Source organism: Apiospora hydei, assembly GCF_038363865.1.
Source record: "Apiospora hydei strain CBS 114990 chromosome Unknown utg000010l_segment0_segment0, whole genome shotgun sequence".
NCBI lineage: Eukaryota > Fungi > Ascomycota > Sordariomycetes > Amphisphaeriales > Apiosporaceae > Apiospora > Apiospora hydei.
In genome coordinates this window covers 1,740,957-1,762,941 of record NW_027117369.1, presented here as the reverse complement: position 1 = coordinate 1,762,941, position 21,985 = coordinate 1,740,957, and the positions used below count along the sequence as shown (strand labels likewise).

At 53.8% G+C, this 21,985-nt stretch overlaps 7 protein-coding genes across 7 annotated transcripts; 6 read left to right on the top strand and 1 right to left on the bottom strand.

The window, feature by feature from the left end:
• Nucleotides 1-1,513: 1,513 nt before the first annotated feature.
• Nucleotides 1,514-9,743, top strand: PG997_014737 (uncharacterized protein; the record flags this gene model as incomplete). Its single annotated transcript, XM_066819051.1, has 7 exons — nt 1,514-1,602; nt 1,744-1,829; nt 1,868-2,055; nt 2,183-3,572; nt 3,664-3,812; nt 3,850-9,234; nt 9,291-9,743. The coding sequence occupies 7 exons, from the start codon at nt 1,514-1,516 to the stop codon at nt 9,741-9,743; spliced, it is 7,740 nt and encodes a 2,579-aa protein (XP_066661239.1).
• A 2,848-nt stretch (nt 9,744-12,591) lies between these two features.
• PG997_014736 (uncharacterized protein) lies at nt 12,592-12,934 on the top strand (the record flags this gene model as incomplete). Its single annotated transcript, XM_066819050.1, has 2 exons — nt 12,592-12,759; nt 12,800-12,934. The coding sequence occupies 2 exons, from the start codon at nt 12,592-12,594 to the stop codon at nt 12,932-12,934; spliced, it is 303 nt and encodes a 100-aa protein (XP_066661238.1).
• Nucleotides 12,935-14,644: 1,710 nt separating this feature from the next.
• PG997_014735 (uncharacterized protein) lies at nt 14,645-14,992 on the top strand (the record flags this gene model as incomplete). Its single annotated transcript, XM_066819049.1, has 1 exon — nt 14,645-14,992. The coding sequence occupies one exon, from the start codon at nt 14,645-14,647 to the stop codon at nt 14,990-14,992; it is 348 nt and encodes a 115-aa protein (XP_066661237.1).
• A 258-nt stretch (nt 14,993-15,250) lies between these two features.
• PG997_014734 (uncharacterized protein) lies at nt 15,251-16,900 on the top strand (the record flags this gene model as incomplete). The annotated part of the gene is made up of 1 exon (XM_066819048.1): nt 15,251-16,900. The coding sequence occupies one exon, from the start codon at nt 15,251-15,253 to the stop codon at nt 16,898-16,900; it is 1,650 nt and encodes a 549-aa protein (XP_066661236.1).
• Nucleotides 16,901-17,973: 1,073 nt separating this feature from the next.
• PG997_014733 (uncharacterized protein) lies at nt 17,974-18,264 on the bottom strand (the record flags this gene model as incomplete). The annotated part of the gene is made up of 1 exon (XM_066819047.1): nt 17,974-18,264. The coding sequence occupies one exon, from the start codon at nt 18,262-18,264 to the stop codon at nt 17,974-17,976; it is 291 nt and encodes a 96-aa protein (XP_066661235.1).
• Nucleotides 18,265-18,763: 499 nt separating this feature from the next.
• PG997_014732 (integral peroxisomal membrane peroxin) lies at nt 18,764-20,782 on the top strand (the record flags this gene model as incomplete). Its single annotated transcript, XM_066819046.1, has 2 exons — nt 18,764-20,134; nt 20,201-20,782. 2 exons carry the CDS (start codon nt 18,764-18,766, stop codon nt 20,780-20,782), a joined length of 1,953 nt encoding a protein of 650 aa, XP_066661234.1.
• A 795-nt stretch (nt 20,783-21,577) lies between these two features.
• On the top strand, nt 21,578-21,853 carry PG997_014731 (uncharacterized protein; the record flags this gene model as incomplete). The annotated part of the gene is made up of 1 exon (XM_066819045.1): nt 21,578-21,853. The coding sequence occupies one exon, from the start codon at nt 21,578-21,580 to the stop codon at nt 21,851-21,853; it is 276 nt and encodes a 91-aa protein (XP_066661233.1).
• Nucleotides 21,854-21,985: the final 132 nt, after the last annotated feature.

The window sequence follows — 21,985 nt, the reverse complement described above, 5'->3', positions numbered from 1 at the left end:
CTGAGCGGTTGGCGCGATGTATAGAACGTTTCGCGAAGATATAACGGTCGCCGAAGATACGATGGTGGCGAGAAGCGGATGGTTGCGCTTCGATGGTTTTGGGTGGGTTTGATATGCAGATTATGAGAATAGAAGCTAGGAGGTTCACAAGTTCAACCAACTACTCCCGGTATAGGGGACTATAAGATGACAACGAGTTACAAGGACGAACTTCAATTGTGATCCGTCGGTCAAGCCCCTTTCTGGCTTGTCGTGTGCACAAAGCTGTCTTGGCCAAAAGAGATGATGGAGATGCGAAGTGGCGCGAATGTCACCTCCCGTTATGCGGCAACCACGACCTCTGAGAAAGTCATATCGATAACGATAAGCGCTAGCATTATCGCGCTAGCGTCACTCCCCATCATGCGACTTCTAAGAAGTCCGTATCGATAACGATAACGCCAGCGTCACTAGCGCGGTTATTCGATAATCGCTTGGCAGCTTCCCATTGCTTGAGCTGGTTCCTGAAATAGAACATTGAATCAACAATAACAAGCCTTCTCCGAATGTTTCCTTCGCGGACATAAGGATCGCGTTCAGATCCTGGCGAAGAGATCTGCCTCGTCCTTCACTATAATCCTTTATTCGTCCTCTCCTTTTCCGCGAACACATCGTTATATCCAGTTCCAACAACAAGTGCAGCTCGCCCGCTCGCTTGCTCGGTTCACGCTTCCAAGTCGTTAGCGCGCGGGAAGTGGGATTAGCGCAAGCAGCCCCAGCTGCACTGTACCTCTGACAGCTCGTTCTTGCTTGACTCGAGCATCCACACTGTCCTCGCTCACCTTTTTCGCACCCAGCTCACAGTCTCCAGCTGGGCTTGCGCACATCCCTGAGTACTTCGACATCATTGCAGCACTCGCCTGGAGTCATCAGCACGCATCCGCCCAATCAGACAGCGACTGTTGCATCCTGTCGGTCGGCCCGTGTGCAGCGTGCACCTCCAAGCAGCTCGATCCAAGTCCCAGTTCCATCATCAAAGGTGGGAGCTGTACATAGTTCAACACTTCGAATCATCTCATTCCCACCGACGAACCCTCCCCTCAATCCCGATTTCGACGTCGCACCTTCGAGCTCTCGAAAGGCCATCGACTGCGCCTCTCCCACGTCATCGGCATTGTTGACACAACAGAGCGCGTGTCGCATGAAGCAGCGCAACGTCAATGGTGTCTGTCGCCCTCTGCTGAAGTTGTAGCAGACACGGCCGAGGGCGCAGACGGCTCAGTGGTTGATCATCAGGGGTCCAGGTCCAACGAACCACCCACGCTTGATTGCCGACCGACCAGGCTGTCGTCGAATACCTCGACTGTCGATACGACCGAGTCGATCTCCTCGCTGGCACTTCGAACTGGCATCGATAATTGACGATCGCTTCGTCCGCGACGATACAACTAACGAGAGCCAGCCTCTCCTATAATCCCGACTTTGTTGTCTTCGATCTTCCCACGCACGCGCTTCGTCGGAACGAACAGGCATCATGTCGGTCCCGGTTAATAACCCCACTGCTGCGGCCCAGCAAGCACTGAATAATGCGTTGGATGATATCGTCAAGGACCTCAAGGCGAAGTCAGCATACCCGAACCCGTTCCATTACCGATCCGTTCGGCGATCCACATCTCTCCGTCGTAGTTCGACGACGTGCTATAGTGTAGCACTCGAGAGCAAATATTCGCATTATTCCCACAAATACTTACTCAACAACAATAGGCATCCGTCTTCAGACCGGGCGAGTGACGAAATACGCAAACATGCGGCGCTGCGCTTGCGAGAAATGGTCGTGTCCAAGTCCAAAGGTAAGTCTCGGAGTGGGAACCCGGCGATATTGGTGCAGGAGGCGTGCTTGGTGGTGAGCATGAGCGGTCCAAGGATGGAAACGAGCAGCCTGGCTCAGCTTGCCAGGCTGAGCTTTGGTGCGAAATCGCTGCCTGGAAATTTGGCGGAAGTCTTATTCGTCGGGCAGTTACGCTGGAGGCGACGGCATGGTTTAAGCTTCCCTTAGGTCCAAACAATTTGGCCCTGGTGCAGCTTGAGCAAGCTTGAGCAAGCCCACAGCTTTTTGACGACTTTGCGTTTGGAAACACCCAAATATTGCAACGGCCTTAGGCTACGCTCATGCTCACCTTCCCATGACTATTCTTGATTCCAGAACCCTTCCAAACCCAACTTCCGGACTTGGTCTTGGTTTGCTAACGCATGCGTGGTGTCAGACTTGGGGACCGATCAGTTTACCTACTTCTACAACAACGTCAACCAGAAGATAACACAACTAATTCACAGCAGCGTTCCGGCAGATCGCCTGGGCGGTGTTTACGCAATGGACGCCCTCGCAGATTTCGACGCAGTGGATGCCACCATCAAATACACACGTTTCATGAACAACCTGAAGACGATTCTCCGTGGTCAAGACACTGTACCTATGCAGCCTGCGGCTATTGCCTTGGGCAAGCTGTGCCGACCTGGTGGCTCTCTTATCTCTGAACTCGTCGAATCCGAAGTCAAGACATCATTGGAATGGCTTCAATCAGATCGCGTCGAAGAGAAGCGGTACAGCGCCGTCCTGGTGTTGCGAGAGCTGGCTCGGAACTCGCCCACTCTCATGTACCAATATGTCGGCTTGATCTTCGAGCTGGTCTGGGTGGGCCTGCGCGACCCTCGACAACTTATCCGTGTGGCCTCGGGCGAGACAGTTTGCGCCTGCTTTCGAATAATCCGCGAACGAGACCAAGAGATGAAGAGCGGCTGGATGCATAAGATGTACAACGAGATGATCTCTGGCCTCAAGATTAACACCATTGAGACTGTCCATGGATCACTATTGGTACTCAAGGAGCTACTCGAACAGGGTGGCATGTTCATGCAAGACCACTACATGGAGGCTTGCGAGATTGTCTACCGATATCGCGACCACCGAGATCCCATCATCCGAAAGACGGTGGTGGTACTTACACCGGATTTGGCCAACTACGCTCCGTCTGAGTTCTCGCACCAATACCTCCACAAGTTCATGGTCTACCTTTCTGGCATGTTGAAGAAGGATAAGGAGCGTAACGACGCCTTCCTAGCCATCGGAAACATTGCCAACTCCGTTAAGAGCGCAATTGCCCCGTACTTGGACGGAGTGTTGATCTACGTCAGAGAAGGTCTCAGCATCCAATCTCGGAAGCGTGGCTCGGTCGACCCAGTCTTCGACTGTATTAGCAGACTTGCCGTTGCTGTTGGTCAGACCCTGAGCAAGTACATGGAGGCCCTGCTGGATCCCATCTTCGCCTGCGAGCTTACACCAAAGCTGACTCAAGCTCTCGTGGACATGGCATTCTACATCCCACCTGTCAAGGCGACTATCCAGGAACGCCTGTTGGATATGCTGAGCAAAGTCCTCTGCGGAGAGCCTTTCAAACCGCTTGGCGCACCAACCCCCAACACACTCGCCTCCGTGCCGGTGATACCAAAGGACCCCAAGGATCCTCAAGCCTACGAGCACAGGAAGGCGGAAGTGAAGCTTGCCCTCAATACATTGGGCAGCTTCGATTTCTCAGGTGAGTACATCTTATGATTCTGCAATATCAGCTGCACGGTGTTGCTTGAGGTCGATACTGGCAGCGACCGCGATACTAACCCAACTGCTAGGACATGTTCTTAACGAATTCGTACGTGATGTGGCCATCAAGTATGTCGAAGATGACGATGCGCAAATTCGAGAAGCCGCCGCTCTTACTTGCTGTCAACTCTACGTTCGCGACCCTATCGTCAACCAGACTAGTTATCACGCTCTCCAGGTAGTCGGCGATGTTATAGAGAAACTACTGACTGTAGGGAGTGGCCGACCCCGAAGCCGGTATCCGACGAACAGTCCTCGCCGCACTTGACGAGCGCTTCGACCCTCACCTGGCCAAGGCCGAGAATATCCGTACCCTCTTCTACGCCTTGAATGACGAGGACTTCTCCATCAGAGAAGTATCCATTTCCATCATAGGCCGCTTGGCCCGCTACAACCCCGCCTACGTCATTCCATCATTACGAAAGACCCTCATCCAGATGCTCACAGAGCTGGAATATACTGATGTGGCGCGCAACAAGGAAGAGAGTGCCAAGCTGCTCAGCCTCCTCGTCCAGAATGCGCAAGGCCTCGTCAAACCCTATGTTGAACCCATGATGGCCGTTCTTCTCCCCAAAGCGCGAGACACAAGCCCAGCTGTGGCGGCTACTATCCTCAAAGCTATTGGAGAGCTCTGCACAGTTGGAGGAGAAGACATGCTCGTCCACAAGGAGAAGCTTATGCCCATCATCATTGACGCACTACAGGATCAAAGCTCGACGGCGAAACGCGAAGCGGCCCTCCACACACTTGGTCAACTTGCTAGCAACAGTGGCTACGTGATTGACCCCTACCTCGAATATCCCGAACTCCTCGAGATCCTCCAAGCGATCATTCGATCCGAACCACAGCGCGGACCACTTCGACAGGAAACGATCAAATTGATGGGTATTTTGGGTGCATTGGATCCTTACCGACATCAGGTATTTACCCGCTTCTTTGACGAACTCAACAGCGTCTGTACTATCGACAAGTGGAGATATAAGTACACGCCTAAAAGACCGAACGAATACAAATATGCATTCGAGAAAGACCCCCAGAAAGATTGGGAGTATGCTAACCGAAACCGAACACTACAGCAAGTCGAAGAGCGTATACCCGACGCCAAACAAAACGTCGAAGCCACACGCATGACGGATATTTCGCTAATGATGACCGGACTGACGCCGTCTGCTAAGGAGTATTACCCTACTGTGGTCATCAATGCTTTACTTAACATTCTCAAGGACCAGTCCCTCCAAACGCATCATGCTGCTGTTGTTGAGGCCATCATGAACATCTTCCGCACTCTTGGCCTCGAATGTGTCCCGTTCCTCGATCGTATCGTCCCCGCTTTCATCTCCACGATCAGGACCTGTCCGGATACGAAGAAGGAGCCCTACTTTAGTCAACTAGCTGGCTTGGTCAACATCGTGAGACAGCACATTCGCAACTTTCTACCGGAGATCGTAGATACACTGCAGGACTTCTGGCCCAAATCCTCTGGCCCACTTCAGTCAACGATATTGTCTTTGATTGAGGCGATATCCAGATCTCTCGAAGGGGAGTTCAAGATCTACCTGGCGCGCCTTCTCCCGATGATGCTTAGTGTGCTCGATAAGGACACATCGCCAAAGCGGATACCTTCGGAGAAGGTCTTGCATGCTTTCCTTGTCTTCGGTGCGAGTGCTGAAGAGTACATGCATCTCATCATCCCAGTGGTCGTTCAGACCTTTGAGAAGCTTGGACAGCCTACATTCTTGCGCAAGTCGGCTGTCGAAACCATTGGCAAGATCTCTCGCCAGGTTAACCTCAACGATTACGCAGCCAAGATCATCCATCCGCTGGCTCGTCTCCTTGCTTCTGGGGCAGATATGTCTCTGAGACATGCTGCTCTCGACACTCTCTGTGCCCTCATCCAGCAACTTGGCAAGGACTACCTGCATTTTATGGGTACTGTGAATAAGGTTCTGCAGACACATCCCATTCAGCACCAGAACTACGAACTCCTTGTCAGCAAGCTGCAGAAGGGTGAAGTACTGCCCCAAGATCTGAGCTCCGAGACGCAATTTGTCGACCAGCAAGACGAGCCGATTTTCGCCGAACTCGGATCCAAGAAGCTCGAGATGAATGCTATCCATCTCAAGACCGCGTGGGATACTAAGGGAAAGTCGACCAAGGAAGATTGGCAGGAGTGGCTGAGACGATTCAGCACAACACTTCTCACGGAATCTCCCAATCATGCTCTGCGGGCCTGTGCGGTTCTGGCCAGCATGCATCTCCCACTCGCACGCGAGCTGTTTAACTCTGCCTTCGTTTCCTGCTGGAGCGAGCTTTATGAGAACTATCAGGACGAACTGATAGTGAATATCGAACAAGCCATCAAGTGTGAGCATGTTCCTCCGGATCTGCTGGGTCTTCTGCTCAACTTGGCCGAGTTCATGGAACACGACGACAAGGCTCTTCCGATCGACATCAGGATCCTCGGAAGAGAAGCAGCCCGCTGCCATGCTTATGCCAAGGCACTTCACTATAAGGAACTCGAGTTCTTGCAAGATCAGAGCGGCCCGGCTGTCGAGGCATTGATCGACATCAACAACCAGCTTCAGCAGTACGATGCAGCAATCGGCATTCTCCGTAAGGCCCAGCTCTATAAAGATGGTATCCGCCTCAGAGAGACATGGTTCGAGAAGCTGGAGAGATGGGACGAGGCTCTGGAGTCGTATAACAAACGCGAAGCGAATGTTCCAGCCGATCAAGCGATCCCTATCGATATTGTTATGGGCAAGATGCGATGTTTCCATGCCTTGGGCGAGTGGGATGCCCTGGCAGGCTTGGCAGGCAATACTTGGTCCAACTCAGCTCCCGAGATCCAACGATTGATTGCCCCTCTCGCTACTGCCGCTGCATGGGGCTTGGGCAAATGGGATGCCATGGATAACTACCTGCAGTCTCTTAAGCGCCATTCTCCGGACAGGTCCTTCTTCGGCGCCATTCTTGCTCTTCACCGGAACCAGTTCCGAGAGGCAGCCGCCTGCATCCAACAAACCCGTGAGGGCCTTGATACGGAGCTTAGTGCGCTTGTTAGTGAATCGTACAACCGAGCGTACCAAGTCGTGGTTAGAGTCCAAATGCTTGCAGAGCTTGAAGAGTTGATTGTCTACAAGCAAGCCGACGACAAGAAGAAGGCGACACTGCGTCGGACATGGGAAGTGCGCCTTCAGGGTTGCCAGCGCAACGTGGAAACCTGGTCGAGGATGTTGCGACTCCGTGGACTGGTACTTGCACCACATGAGAACATGCACATGTGGATCAAGTTCTGCAACCTTTGCAGAAAGTCGCAGCGCATGGGCCTTGCTGAGAAGTGGCTCAAACAGCTCATCGGTACCGAGGCTCCCTTGGAGTCGGTCATCCCGTACTGGAGTGACGAGAACATGCCGCAGACTCCTAACAGGAGAGTGATGTCGTCTCCGCCGCCCATCATGTACGCGATCTTGAAGTACCAATGGGAATACGGCCAAACGCCAGACCTACGCAAGCAAGAATACCCCGAGAAGACATTGAGCTGCCTGCGTGCTTTCACAGCCGATATTAGCCGCCAGTTTGATGTTGTTCGGAGCAGTATCCAGCCTCAGGTACCTAATGAGCTGGGTGTGTTGGGCCCGGTCAATGAGTTTGGATACCCCGTCTCCAACCCACAGACGCAAGCCCAGCGTGTCAACATGCGATCCATGGACGAACTGAACGAGTACACCCACCTCCTGGCCAAGTGCTATCTCCGACAAGGTGAATGGCAGGTTGCTCTGAACAAGGACGACTGGCAATACCACAACGTGCAGGATATCCTGACCTCGTACTCGAAGGCAACCCAGTACAATCCCAAGTGGTACAAGGCATGGCATGCTTGGGCACTGGCGAACTTCGAGATCGTCCAGGCTATCGGCTCGCCATCTGCCAATGGAGCCATCTCCCGGATGGACCCCGCCGTCGTCGTCGGCCACGTTGTTCAAGCCGTACAAGGATTCTTCAAGTCTATTGCCCTCTCGTCTGGCAGTTCTCTTCAGGACACTCTTAGACTTCTCACCCTTTGGTTCGCCCATGGTGGTAGTAGCGAAGTCAACAATGCTGTTGTACAGGGCTTCGGTACTGTCAGTGTCGATACTTGGCTCGAAGTTATCCCGCAACTCATTGCTCGCATCAATCAGCCAAACAGCCGCGTGCGACAGTCGATCCACAACCTGCTATCTGACGTCGGACGAACCCATCCCCAAGCCCTTGTTTACCCCCTCACGGTGGCAATGAAGTCATCTCAGAGCACGCGCAGGTCACGATCGGCCGCCCAAATCATGGACAGCATGCGTGCGCACAGCCCTAATCTGGTCGAGCAAGCCGATTCTGTTAGTCACGAGTTGATCCGTGTTGCTGTTCTTTGGCATGAGCAGTGGTATGAGGCACTTGAGGAGGCATCGCGACTGTACTTTGGCGACCAGAACGTCGATGGCATGTTCAGCACTCTGGGGCCGCTGCACGATCAGCTCGAAAGGGGCCCGCAGACTCTGCGAGAAATCAGCTTTGCGCAGACCTTTGGCCGCGACTTATCCGAAGCACGGGAATGGTGCCGCCATTACGAGTCGAGCCAAGATGTTAATGACATCAACCAAGCCTGGGAGCTGTATTATCACGTATTCCGTCGCATTGGACGCCAGTTGCCACAGATGACATCTCTAGAGCTGGCTTATTGTTCCCCGCAATTGTTGGCTTCCAAGGACCTTGATCTAGCGGTGCCTGGCACTTACAAGAGTGGCCAGCCTATCGTCCGAATCATCTCTTTCGAACCAACTGTTAGTGTCATCAACTCGAAGCAGCGTCCGAGGAAGTTGATTATGAACGGGAGCGATGGAAGCACGTATGCCTTCGTCCTCAAGGGACACGAGGATATTCGTCAAGATGAGCGTTGCATGCAGCTCTTCGGCCTGTGCAACACACTGCTCGCACACGATTCCGAATGCTATAAGAGGCATCTCGGCATCCAGCGCTACCCAGCCATCCCTCTCAGTCAGAACTCGGGTCTACTTGGTTGGGTCCCTAACAGCGACACCTTACATGTTCTCATCCGCGAGTACAGAGATACGCGCAAGATCTTGACTAATATTGAGCACCGCATCATGGTTCAGATGGCTCCTGACTACGAGACACTTACGCTGATGCAGAAAGTGGAAGTGTTCGGCTACGCGCTGGACAACACTACTGGCCAGGATCTGTATCGCGTCCTCTGGCTGAAGAGCAAGTCATCCGAGGCTTGGTTGGAGCGACGTACCAACTACACGCGATCGCTGGGTGTGATGAGCATAGTGGGCTACATCCTCGGCCTTGGCGACCGTCATCCTAGCAACTTCATGCTTGACCGTGTCACTGGCAAGATCATCCATATCGATTTCGGTGATTGTTTCGAAGTGGCTTGCAAGCGAGACAAGTACCCCGAGCAGGTGCCGTTCCGGCTGACGCGCATGCTCACATATGCCATGGAAGTTAGCAACATCGAGGGCAGTTTCCGCATTACGTGCGAACAGGTGATGCGGGTATTGAGAGATAACAAGGAGAGCGTCATGGCTGTTCTCGAAGCTGTAAGTGCTGTGTCCCGATTCTATTTGCGTGCTATGCTAATCCAGTTTGCGAACAGTTCATTCACGATCCCCTCCTTAGTTGGGGTCTCACTAATGTTGCGTCTCCCACGGGTCCCGACTTCCGCAATGCAGATCGCGAGCATGCCATGGAGGCCAACCCTGGCGCTCCTCGAGCTAGACGACCTTCGATCCTGGCAGCCAACCAGCCACCGTCCGAGTTCCTTGCGGGACAGATTGATGGTTCTGTTACGGGTGGCCCGCCTGGCGTTCGACCTCGTGCTAGAACCAACTCGAGCGCAGTCAACGGCCACACCGAGAACATCGAGACGGAAGCCCGCAATGCTCGGGCTGTCGAAGTCCTGGGCCGCGTTAGTCAGAAGCTTAATGGTCGTGACTTCAAGCCTGACGAGGAGCTGGAGCCAGTGACCCAGGTCAACAAGCTCATCATCCAGGCCACCAGACTGGAGAATCTCTGCCAGCACTACATCGGTTGGTGTCCCTTCTGGTAGAGAAAGAGGAGGAATGTGTGTTCTTGCTTTCGCTCCACTGCATAACGTTGGTGGCGTACGCTTTCGAGATCGGCGTACCCAACGATTGGGGAGCATCATGACGTTGTGGCGTTGGGAGGATCACATCACAAGATTTCGTCACGTTAAGCATTTCGGAGTTTGGCAAGAAGGAAGGCGGAATTTCTGTGTCTTGTGTGTATATGTTCTGTTTTTTTCTATAGGAGACGGGAGTTCTTTTTTGCTTGATCAACATTGAGGCGATCTGCTTTCTGAGAAGAAGAGAAGAAGAGGGACCATAATAAATACTTGGCTTATTCTAAGACTTGGGCGTGTTTTCCGATTTTTGCCAAGATTAAGTGATATGTTCGAACTTGGGAGGACAAAAAGAAAGAAGAGAAAGAAACGGAGTTTGCAGCGATCAAGTCGTGGGCACATTCATTAGCCATGGTCACCGTATCTCCTACGTTCTCCCCTCTTTGGCATACATCATGTACCCCCTGTAAGCTATGGGGGTCGATGTATCATGCCTAGCACTTTCTAATATGTTGTGTATACTCCTGGACTCGCTGCCCCCGGGAAGTGTTCTCAGAGATACTTCTCGAGCAAGCGGTTGTTCCGAATATTGGTGGCCCGTTCGCCTGCGTACTTCTCCCCCTACGCTACAAACTCATGTTACTGTACCTGTGTAATAATGTAGCCGTACAGGACAAATCTCAGTGGCGTTTCTATCTGGTGGAATCATCTTGAATAATGAGTGGTAGACAGTCGCGGCTGTCTGCCGCCCGACAAATCTGAGGGAGTTGGTCTTGGCCAGAACGCGGTCGTCAAGCCGAATATCGGCCGTGACTGCCTAGACGGCCAGGCATATATCACCATGTCGTTCGCCACCTGCTTGCTCTGGGACTTGGGGTGCGTTACTGGCACAACGCGATGATATAGTTCCCGATGGATAATCTAGATCCCGATCTGGCTGTGCTCGTGGTGTTCTCGAAGGACTGGCTAGGGGTTGCATTGAATCGGCACTGCTAACAGGTGCTTGGTGCTGTGTATTGGTGTGATCCACGCCTGTTTCTGTTGTGCTATCCTAGCACCTGAAGATGAGATTCCAGCGGCCCGTGTATTGGAAGGAGGCTCTGACTCCCGAGGCAGCTGGGAAGCACAGTGGCGTACTTCGATCACCTAAGATCTCGCACGAAAAGGGCGATCTTGGCCGCTGGAGAGTCCCACGACGATAGGCTCCTGGATGCACGAACCAAGCCTCATATGAGTGATATATATTGAGTTTTCTGGTTTTCTCGTGTCCTCTTTGGCCCGGGCCCTACCTTGCAAAAGCCATGTCAGCTATTTCCATATGCGAAATCACGGCAAACAGGAATTCTGCAGTTCGCTTACCTGCATGAAAAACCAAGTGCCGTCTCGGACCACGATCGGAGCGTAGCCACGGACCATTTGGACCATGTTCGCTGTCAGTCACATTCTCTTCTCCCCGCTCAGGGTGATGCAGAAGTAACATGAACAGCGAACTCAGAGTCCCAATCCGTCGCGCAAGCTGTTCGGGATGCTCAACTCCGCACACAGGCCATCGAGGTTCGTTATCGATTCGCTCTCGAATCGTGAAATGTTCCAGGCCAGCTTCTCATCGTGCACCTGTCCAACTACGTGGTTATTGACGAAGGAGGGCTCCTATTCTCGCATGCAAATTCGTGGGCCGTCTTGTGGCGAGCCGCTCTGATTGTGAAACTCGATTATGTGTGCAATTTGCCCGAACGGGCGTCCTGCAGACCGACGGCTGCGAGTTCCCAAACGAAGCACACAGCTCGGGACAGCTGCTCCATAGCAACCTAGAGCAGGAAAACACTCAAGTTCTGAGAAGTATGAGCAATTCCGGTTTTTCATGGGACGCCATGTTTTGCTCAAGACGCTGGCACCCAAGTTGCATTGGCGATGGGAGAGATCTGCCCACAGACAGCTCGACTGGGGAGCAGCTCGTTTATGAAGCAACAATGCACCCGAGAGCTGCGAGGACCCCGAAGTTATGACGGACTTATGACTCCTGTCGTGCAACAACCACTTCTGGAGACCCGGTTACACATCCCAGGGCCTGGCCGATCCTTTGGTCAAGATCGAATTCTGTCTAAACACAGAGAACAGCAACGATGACGGACCTGGAGCAGCCTGCGTCACAAACTGCGAGGACTCGGGTAAGTCCAGCTAGATCGATGCACGTGTAGTCGAAAGAGGATAGGTTAGGAGATGAGCGAGAATGTCCTGGGGCCGTGGGCCGTATATATAGTCGTCAGCCCGCCAAAGCACTGGCAACGGGAAGTCTGGGGGGGACGCGTGCTCTTCTTATCTCAATCTCTGACGGGCGGGAGCAACCTCGGCCCAACCGCATCGCCTCCAGGTCTTGCTGCCCGACGCTGCTGACGCACGCACACACAAAGACACACACGACGCCCTGAACAAGCACGTACGTGGGCACTGCACTGCCTTGCCTTGCTCTTTTTTGTCTCAGACTCGCGCTGTGTCCAGGTAACCTCAAACAATCAGCCACCACTGCGGTCCCTTGATTTGGCTGATCTGATCATTCAGGAGTCGACCCTGACTGGCTCCTATCCGAGCCCGATTGTTTGTCACCGACCCTACCTGTGTTAAGGTATAACAGCCTCGTGTTCACAATGCATGCTCCCCTTCACGCCGCACCCACTTGTCTCCAGCTCAAAAGTTACTTGCCTTCCAAACATTCCGTCCTCTCCTGCCCAAAGGGAAAAAGCTTCTCATGCGCATCACTTACACTTCTGCTTGGGATGCGTTTAGACTACTTAGGAAAGGAAATCCCATAATCATCATGTGTCGCAAGGTCAAAACCAAGTCGGTCTGTGCAACCTGCAACGACCGGATCGGGGAGAACACCAACACGCAGTGGTGCCGGGACGCACGGCGCCGGGGCACGCTGGGCCGGTGCACCTCGGGCCTCCGCCGCGCCGAGGAGGAGTTCCGGGGCGAGGAGTGCAAGGTGCTGCGCGGCGCGCGAGTCGTTTATGGACCAGCTGCAGATGAGCGACTTTGCTGCCAAGGGCCTGGGCTGGCGGAGGACCGGTGGGGGCGGCAGCGGGGGTGGCCGGGGCCGGGTGATGGACAATGACAATGACGGCGATAGTGATGATTATGGGTCTCCTTACACGTGGTGATTGTTGCAGCGCTTTCTCTCCCGGTGTCTTTTCTAGATGAAGTAGACGCACGACTGGTGGGCTGGTGATAGAGACGGAACTACTTGCATACCCATGCATTTGCTTGAATTTCTTTGTGGCTATTTATATCTCATGGCAACGTCATCGGGCGTGGTTTTGCGTTATGCAGTGCGACTCGGGCCTTGGCCAGCAGCTTGTTTGTTCGCTGCGTACTCCGCAATGGCTGGCTGGTAGGCACCGCCGGAACCTAAGAAAACATATTGGTTCGATACTCAGACTGCACCTGGGCGCAGCTGAGACATTACTCTCGACTTGCCCATCCGGTCTCTGTTGCTTGTGTTCCGCCCGTGATACTCGCATCCTTATTTTTGTTTGGCTTTCCATATGCGACTATATCGAGGTGAGTGCTAATCCATCAGTCCTTTCTGCTACTGGTCTGGTAAGTCTCGAATAGTATGACTGACCACAACATATATTTCATGTGTTATCTTCTCCATCTATCTTATATTTATCTCCCAGATGGCGAAAGCGCTTCTTACGCCCACGAAGGGGACATGTTTCTGCATTCGGCCTTCCTGAGAACGGGGGAGTCTCCTGGCGTTGCCTTCAGGTCGGTGGTTGCTGGTGCACCAGCCCGAGATGTGACGATAGGATATTCATACCACATATAGGAGAGGGGGATCAGAGTGGCTTGCGACCCCTGGTGGTATAAAACATATGATCGTCAGGCCGGGTAATAAGAGCTGGTAGCTATGAAGGGTTTTACCCGTAGTGCATACATGTAGGTTAGTGAGGTACGTATTCTACCTGGCAGGGGTTGGGCACATGCACCCATGTACAGCCTAAAAGTTATAAATCTCCAATGTGGGAAAGCGCGTACGCTAGCGAGGGTTTTCTTTTCTTTTTGATCGTTTCTTCCTAATGCCTACTTTACGTTTAACCCGACCCCATCCCATCAATGCCCCCAACCTCGTCGTTAGATTGGAATTTCCGCCACACATCCAGCACAGTGCTGACTGGCTGAATGGGCCGAATCCTATTCGCCCTCCTCTCTCACACACTCTCCCACCTTCCTTCTCTTGAGCAACACTCACTCTGCCTCTCCTTCTCACGTAAACAGCGCGCACGAGCCAACTGCCCGCTCAGCCCCGCCCCCTTTTGATTTTGAAATTGATTGGTGGGATGCTGTCTTGTCCATTCTTTCAACCACTGCGTTCTTCTTTCCTCGTGTGGTGGCTGAATCTGGAAGCCAGGTCGTGCTTGCTTACTGACCGTAGGCAAAAGAACGTCTACCCATCTAGGCGCTGTCACTATCCGTGCATCCCCTCCCATCCGATTACGAACCTCGAGGGTCTGTAATTACCCTATGCCTGCATTGGGAACCAAAGCATCGCCCTCGCATTCCCGCCAGCCCTGCTAGGCGCTTCGTGGCCCGTTCTTGCCCACTTCTCTATCACACATCTCCTCACCATACCACTCATCGCCAACACAACGCAGCCACCCTAGGACAAGACAACAACTTACTCAGTTTCATAAACGCGCAAACGGGGAAGGCACCCCCGCTCACCGCCGAACCCACGACGGCCGCGGCTAGGTACTGGATGCGTTACGCCGCTTCAAACACACAGGCTTCTAACCAACTTTGATATCACAGACTTCCCATCCAGTTGTAAGCCTATCAACCCCCCTTTCCTCCTTCTACATTTTAAAATGTCGACGCCAACATTTCTTAGTGCTCGCCAGGAATGGAAGAGACACTGTGTGGCTATGGAGGAACGATATCGTAAGGAGCGTGACAAACTGGACACCTGGAAGAAGAACGAGCTTTCCGCCCTATCTGCCGGAAGCGCGCTTCGTATGTCAGATGACCAACGCAGACTTGCCATGGACAAGGTAACGGCCGATCATACAAAGTCTATGGCCGACCTAGAAGCTCGTCGCCGCCGCGAAGCCCAGGACTACCTCCGCAGCTTAACCTACCCCGACCCTCAACAGGACCAACAACAGCCGCCCACATCTGACCCACGGGCCTCCGTTGACTCAAAGGACGGGGGGTGAAGCAAAGGCCATGGATACACAACATTCCGGTGCCGCCCACGCCGAGATGGGTCCCTGTCGCTGGGAGCTCCACGGCAACATGGTTCGCTCTATTCCTCTTCACTCACCATCGTCAGACTCCTCCACACATGACCAGGAGCCTCTCGGTTCAAAGCGGAAGGCCGATGGAGATGATAGCCCTTACCCAAAAGGCAACGGGTCACGGAATCGGCCTCCGTAACACCAGGGCGGGTCAGACCGGACCCAATAAAAACGCTCATGTTCGCGGACGTCCGTAAGAACGCCGTCGACCGTAATGATTGGGATACCATAATCGAATGGCCCGAGCAGTCCAACCAGTTCTGGGTCTTGTTTTGCGAGGAACACAGAATCCATTTCAAGCAGAAAGCGGACAACGCTGCAGCTAAGCACCTGGCTGGAAGTTTGCACAGGCTCCCCACGCGAGACAGGAGGCCGGCCATTGTTCAACTCGGCTACTATATCCCGGACTGCACAGATCAACGCCGCGAATCGCACAACGCAGAAGTCAACGCCAAGTATGCAGCCGGGTATATTCCGCGCAACGAGCACAAACGCGAGGCCAGAGTTAAGGATCTACCCGCCCCGGCCCCGGACCGATCTCCACGGAAGCCCAATCAACCCTCAGCCAAGTCAGCATCAAGCATCATCACCCACCCCAAAACATCCCACGTTTACTATGCAAAGTACGAAGGCCAACATTGGGCCGTCGTGATTCTAGGATGGGATAAACTCCCGGAAGGATGTCGACACTCCACATTGGCGGCATCAGAACTCATCAAGCACGATCCGCCTCGTTGTTACAACTTCGAGGGATACCAGAGGATTATCGGATGGATGTCGAACTACGTGGACGGCGGGAAGTCGGTGGAGAAAAGAGAGTTCCCCGTCATGTACTTCGATGAAGAAAAGAACTATGGCTGGGTACCGGCAAAAGACCTATCGAAGCTTGACCTGGATCGGGCTAACGCCCCGAAGAGAAAAGGGTATCCCGAAGGATCCTACAATGACGCAAGAGACTGGGTAGCCCAGCGATGTGGGTACAAAACCTGGGAGAAGCTCAGTGCGGAGAGGAAAGGCCTGCGTGTTAGGGACTCAGCTGGCCCTCAGCCAAAGCCCCCGGATACCATACGGTCTGCTGGTCCCCAGTACAGAGCACCACAGTCTCGCGACAACAGTGTGAGCTCTTTCTCGAACATCGGCGACGTGATCTCGGAGCCAGAGCATGACACAAACCCGGCAGAGAAGGAGAATACACCCAAGATTAATGACTCCGTGCACATTTTCTCCTTCGAGGAGACGCTCGAGCGGCTCTCGGCAAATCCGGATGCGTTCCAGAATTCATTAGTATCAGACATCAAAGGCCGAGATAAGCCGAGATCACGCCCTGTTTCAAGCGCCCGATCCACGAATTCGGCCCCTGGTATGACCGCGAATCCAGCTCCAGAGCCTGCAATGGAAACGGCACAAAACGCAGCTCCGCCGGCAGCAGACCGGCCAGCATCAGCAGCCCCGGTACTGGCAGCGCCCGTACTAGCTCCGCCGGTGATAATACCGCCGGTATCAGCTCCGTCACCCCAGATGCCGACTCCCCAAACTCCAACCCCTCAGGCGCAAGTGGCAACCATTGGTGGTAACCAAGGTCCTCTTGTGGGTACATTTGAGATCTCGTCGTACGAACGTCTTATCAGTGAAGGTGGTGAGCTTCGAAGCCAACTTGTTTGGCAAAGAGGCAGCCGAAGCGAGCCCTGCGTTAGGCTGGTCATCAGCGCCGATCGACGAACAGCGCTGGTACAAGGAGGGCCGTTCGAACTCACAATCAATCCGCAGGAGTGCCTACGGGTAAGACTCAAGACACCACTTTTTGGGGGAAGATGGCCTTATCAGTGAACACGGGGTCGGTTACGTAACTGTCCCTCAAGTGTCGGGCGGATCATCGATCAAGATGACATTCGATCGGAGCGACGACGAGAACGGCGAGATGGGCCACAAGCGAATGCGTCATTTTTCTCGATGGCTCTGGGAGCAAAACCCAAACATGAAGTCTTGAGCAATTTGACTATTGTCGTCATATATAAGGGAGGTACGCTGTATTTTTACGAAGGGTGAGGTGGTTTCTTTAGTTTTACATGCATATGATACCCTACCAAAGCTTGCGGCAGGAGGTCTGAGGGTGTGGTTACTGAGCTTTGCCAGCCAGCGACGTACTGGCTGGATGGATGGATGGACAGCATCACTCCGGTGATGTTTACAATCAAGGGATGGAAGAGTTATGTACATTTTTTTTTCCACAGCGGACGAATACAGCGAGTCCAAAAAGTTGCATTTACTGGGTACAATTCGAGAGTTTCCCCCATTTTCCAGTGGCCTTTTCTCATGAGTTCAGTGCCTCGGAAGTATACTGGATGGTCTTTTTATTGCAAGTGTTCCGTTTCTTCACTTTCAAACATTCTGTCTGTTCCTGGCGATGAAATACTACGTACCTAACCTGCGAGGGCCGAGACAGCGGTTTTGCAAGGTGCGGAGGATGTAGTACGATGGATTCGATGGTTTGGGTTGTTCCAATGGTTTGGCATGTGATAGCTGAACCGAAAAGCCGCGTGCCCCGCGTTGGCGTTGGACCTTGGCGCTGTCAGGGCTGTCTGCTGACTCGTCCCTCTCAGGAACGCAAGGGTTCGGTTGAATTTCCGTGTACGACTACGAACAGTCAATAACCTACCTGCTTGATTTATTTTTATTCATTTGTCTCTGCTGGCCCGGACCTGGAAAGCAGCAGACCTTCTCCCCACCATCATTTGCAACTTTTAGCCCGCCAGTTCAATTATCCTCGGCATAATCGAAGCCGGCCATCTCACCGTCAAACCTTGGGGACCTGCAGTCTGTTTGGCACGCGGCAACTCCCACCTTTTATCAGCGGCAAGAGGCTCTTGTTGAGGCCGAACTAATCCACTGCAGGGCGCTATCTAGCTCGAGACGAAGACGAAACCGAACGACATTGCCCGATTCTGGCTTTTGGCGAGAGAGGCAGCAGCGGGAGCAGAGCGAGAGTGCGTGAGAGCGAGAGCGAGAGCGGGGGGAGCATGCATGCGCTGCATCCGGGTGGGTTGCTTGTGAGAGGCTGCAGCGAGCGCACCCACTGCTGCTGCTACTAACTCCCGTTGTGCTCCATCGCATCGCATCGCATCGCATCGCACATCCCTTCCGCCAAACGTGGGCCACCGAGTGAGGGTGCCGCGTCGCATTTTCTTCTTCATGGCTGCCCTGGTAAGTCGAGTTGTTGGTGCGGACACGCTGTTTTTTGGTTTTTGGTTCTTGGTTTTTTACACATGCCCGCAACATGCGATCCAGGGCCACTTTGCTTTACTGTCTGTCCTCTGTCCTCTCCACTGGCGGCTGTCTGTCTCTCTCTCCGCGGACCCCCAAGCGGCCGGAGCTTAGGCACCCTCCTAGCCTAGTGCCTACCTGGCTACAGTACCTGGTTGGGGGTGACGACATCGTTTTTATCGCGGGCACTCTATCCATCCCTCTCTCATTCTGGTTCTGCATCTTGCCACAATCAATTCGATATTCCCCAGTTATGCACGCCGAGGAGTCCGACCACGACACATCTCATCTTCCGACGCGTTCCTCTTCCTCTCACCCAATTTAGCGGCTTCGCGTTTGCGCACCTGATCTGCCCCCCCCACGGAATGATTATGGTGGCTGAATTCTAACCCTTTCCCGTCTCAGGACACTCCTTGGCTCCTCACCCAAATGTCGACCCCATCCAAACCCCGCGGCGACGGCGACGTCGACGGCTCCGTTTCCTCGCCCATCATCGAAAACCCTTACGGCGCTCCCCCGCCCACCTACGCCGCCTTCAGCTCCACGAACCTTTCGACAACGGCTACCGCCGCTGCCCGACGCTCGACGATCCTCGTACACCAAAAGTCACCCTTGCTCCTCGCCACCCCGCCGCAAGTCACCCGAGCTCTCGCCTACAGCCACCCGTTCCTGCTACCCCTCAATAAGCTCGCGGGCCTGCTGAGTTGGACGACGGGCGACGCATGGGAAAGCTTTCTGCTGCTGGTCGTCTTCTGGGCGACCGTGCAGTATGGCGACTTCCTGGTCCGCTTCGCTGGGCCGATCGTTGTCGTCATGGGCATCATCGGAGGCATGTACGGTCGCCGGTACAGCCCCTTGAGCAGCAGCGGTTGGGGCGAGCATCCGTCCTGGGCGTCGTCGTCCTCGAGCAAGTCCAGCAAGAAAAGCAGTGCGGCCGAGGGTTCCGCTGCCGGTGGGGCGAGCAGCAAGAAGGGCGACCATCAAAGAAATAAGAGCGAATCGACAAATACGCGTCATCAGAAGACACTAGATGAAATCGTCGATACCGTCAAGGTCTTCACGACACGGTGCAACATCCTCCTGGAGCCCCTGCTCTTGATGACAGATTTCCTGAGCACGCAGCGCACAGCCACGAGTGCTACCACCAGACCGGCCCTCACGGCCCTGTTCGTGAGGATCCTAGCGGTGACACCTGTATGGGTCATCCTAACATTGCCACCTTTACGCATTATTACGACCAAGCGCGTTATAATGCTATTCGGCACGCTGGTGCTCAGCTGGCATAGTCGAATCTGCAAGGTCTCGAGGACCCTGCTGTGGCGGAGCGCCACGGTTCGTCGAATTGCCAGATGGGTCACCGGGCTCGAATTCGAAGGACCCAAGAAGCTTACCAAGGACGCCGTTAACGGGAAGACGTTGGGGAGATCCAACGCGACCAAGAAGTCGCAGTCTACGTCGGCGCTGACTACTCTGCTTCAGCGATCGAGGTCAGGATTCTCGTCCGGCAAGGAGACCGGAGTGCGCTTTACATTTATACTTTATGAGAATCAGAGGAGGTGGGTCGGACTTGGCTGGACGAACAACTTGTTCGCCTACGAGAGAGCGGCATGGACGGATGAGCACAATAATGAGGTCCCACCAAAGGACGAGTTCGCATTACCCGAGGTTGAGGATGGCCATGCGAGGTGGCGCTGGGTTAAGGGAAGCAAGTGGCGCGTGGACGGAGTATCCGACATTCAGGACGAGCACGACTATGACTCCGAAGCCGGCAAGAATGGTTGGATCTACTACGACAACAAGGTATGCTCATCTTTATCAGGCGGTAATATGGAACGAAAGGAGGGTCGCTAATATGGTATCGTACAGTGGAACAATGGCCGCCGAGGTGCGGATGGCTGGGGACGATGGACCCGTCGGCGAAAGTGGTATCGGGATGCCGAGCTTGTTGAGGTAAATGACGAAACAGAGATATCCGGATCATCGACACCAGCTGAACCAACAATATCGCCCCCGCCTCCAGAACTCCCGGCACGCCCAGCTCCACCCCGTCAGGATGTAGCTGAGTCCAAGGCTCCACTCTCCTCTTCGGTCCAGAGTGGCAGCTCAGATCCTGGCCACTCGCAAACCAGCAACGAGCACGATAGGGATAACGAGGAGACCGACACCGCCTCCGTGCTGTCTACTTCGTCCAAGTCGGCTCGAGGCTTCAAGTGGCCGGGCTTCGGCATAAACCCCTATGCCCACCACAGTCACAGCAACCCCCCGTCGATCCGAGGCAAGAAGGTGACGAACAGTTCTAAGCGGACTAGGCGCACCAGCGACTCTGTGAACAGCGCCCATGAGAACGATGGTTCTCTGACGCCGGCCCTGGAACTGGAGATCCAAGGATCCCGTAAAGAGCAGGCCAGTTGGGGCTTTGGGGACGAAGTGGCCATGGGGCTTGAATGATGGCAGGAGCACCTGATTATCGAATTCGAATGCGGCTTTTGAGTCGACACTACTCCAATGGTAAAAATCAAAGTTGTAAGATGGGGAGATACAGCGGGCGTTTTGGGAGACTAAGGGGCTCAACGGAACATGCCAAAGTCATTCCGGGAGCAAGCAGCACTGGCCGGCTGCATAATGCTTGGCATGGTCGATTGGGTGTAATTACGGGATTATGAGATTGTGCAGCTGGAATGGGTCGGGGTCAGGTTCAGGTCAGGTAAGGCCAGAATGCATAGGGCTGGCGTTCTTAGGAAGATACCACTCGGGGTCGTCCTTTTGACTTTGGATTCTCTCATGGGAGAGTATATGGACTTGTAGTAACTATTTCTAGTATTCTAATTTTTATAAAGAAGCGTAATAATGCACTGCGCGCTACGTATGTATCCTTTAATCGATTCCTTTAAGATTATCATACGAGTTGACCTGAAGGAGCTGATACTGGGATATCAGTATGTTTCCGGACTTTGCTTTAAGGGCATATCTCTTTACTTTAACTATGTTAAGTGACCTGGTCCTGAGAGACTGTTTGATTTGGAAACTGCAAAGGTATGAACGCAATATCTTTACCAAGCCACCAAATAGTCTAGCCCCTTTGTTGGCCCAGGGGTGGATCTGAACGACTGCGTAGCTAAGCATCGCTTCATCCTGCTGGGCTTTTTCCTGTGCTTCCAGTCCAGTCCGACGTATCAAAGCCCCGGCGCCTTCGACTGGCTGCAGCCCTACCAGCCCCGGCCGAAGGAGTGGGAAGCGCACGGAATGGTTCCGCCCCCGCCGAAGCTCCCTCCGGGAAGCCCGCGAGGGCCGCTGGAGACCCGATCCATCCATGCTCACGAGCACCGGGAGGGGTTGTGCGATCCGCACCGGCGGTCCGACGTGGAGGATGCCAAGTACTACATGCAGAGGTTGCGGGAGTGGACGATGGGTCCGGAAGCGCCCCCTCCTGCGCCGGGCGAGGACCCGGACGCTGCCTTCATGGAGAGGATATGCTCTGGCAGTGATTTGAAAAGGGAAGGGAACTTGGGACGCTGGTGAGTGGTAAGGCTCTTTGAGAGGGATGCTGGGAAGTATTGTGTGGACTATCAGGGTAAGGAGTTAGCTGATAACAAACTAATCATGCTAGGTCCACAAACTAATCATGCTAGGTCCACAAACTAATACGGAGTC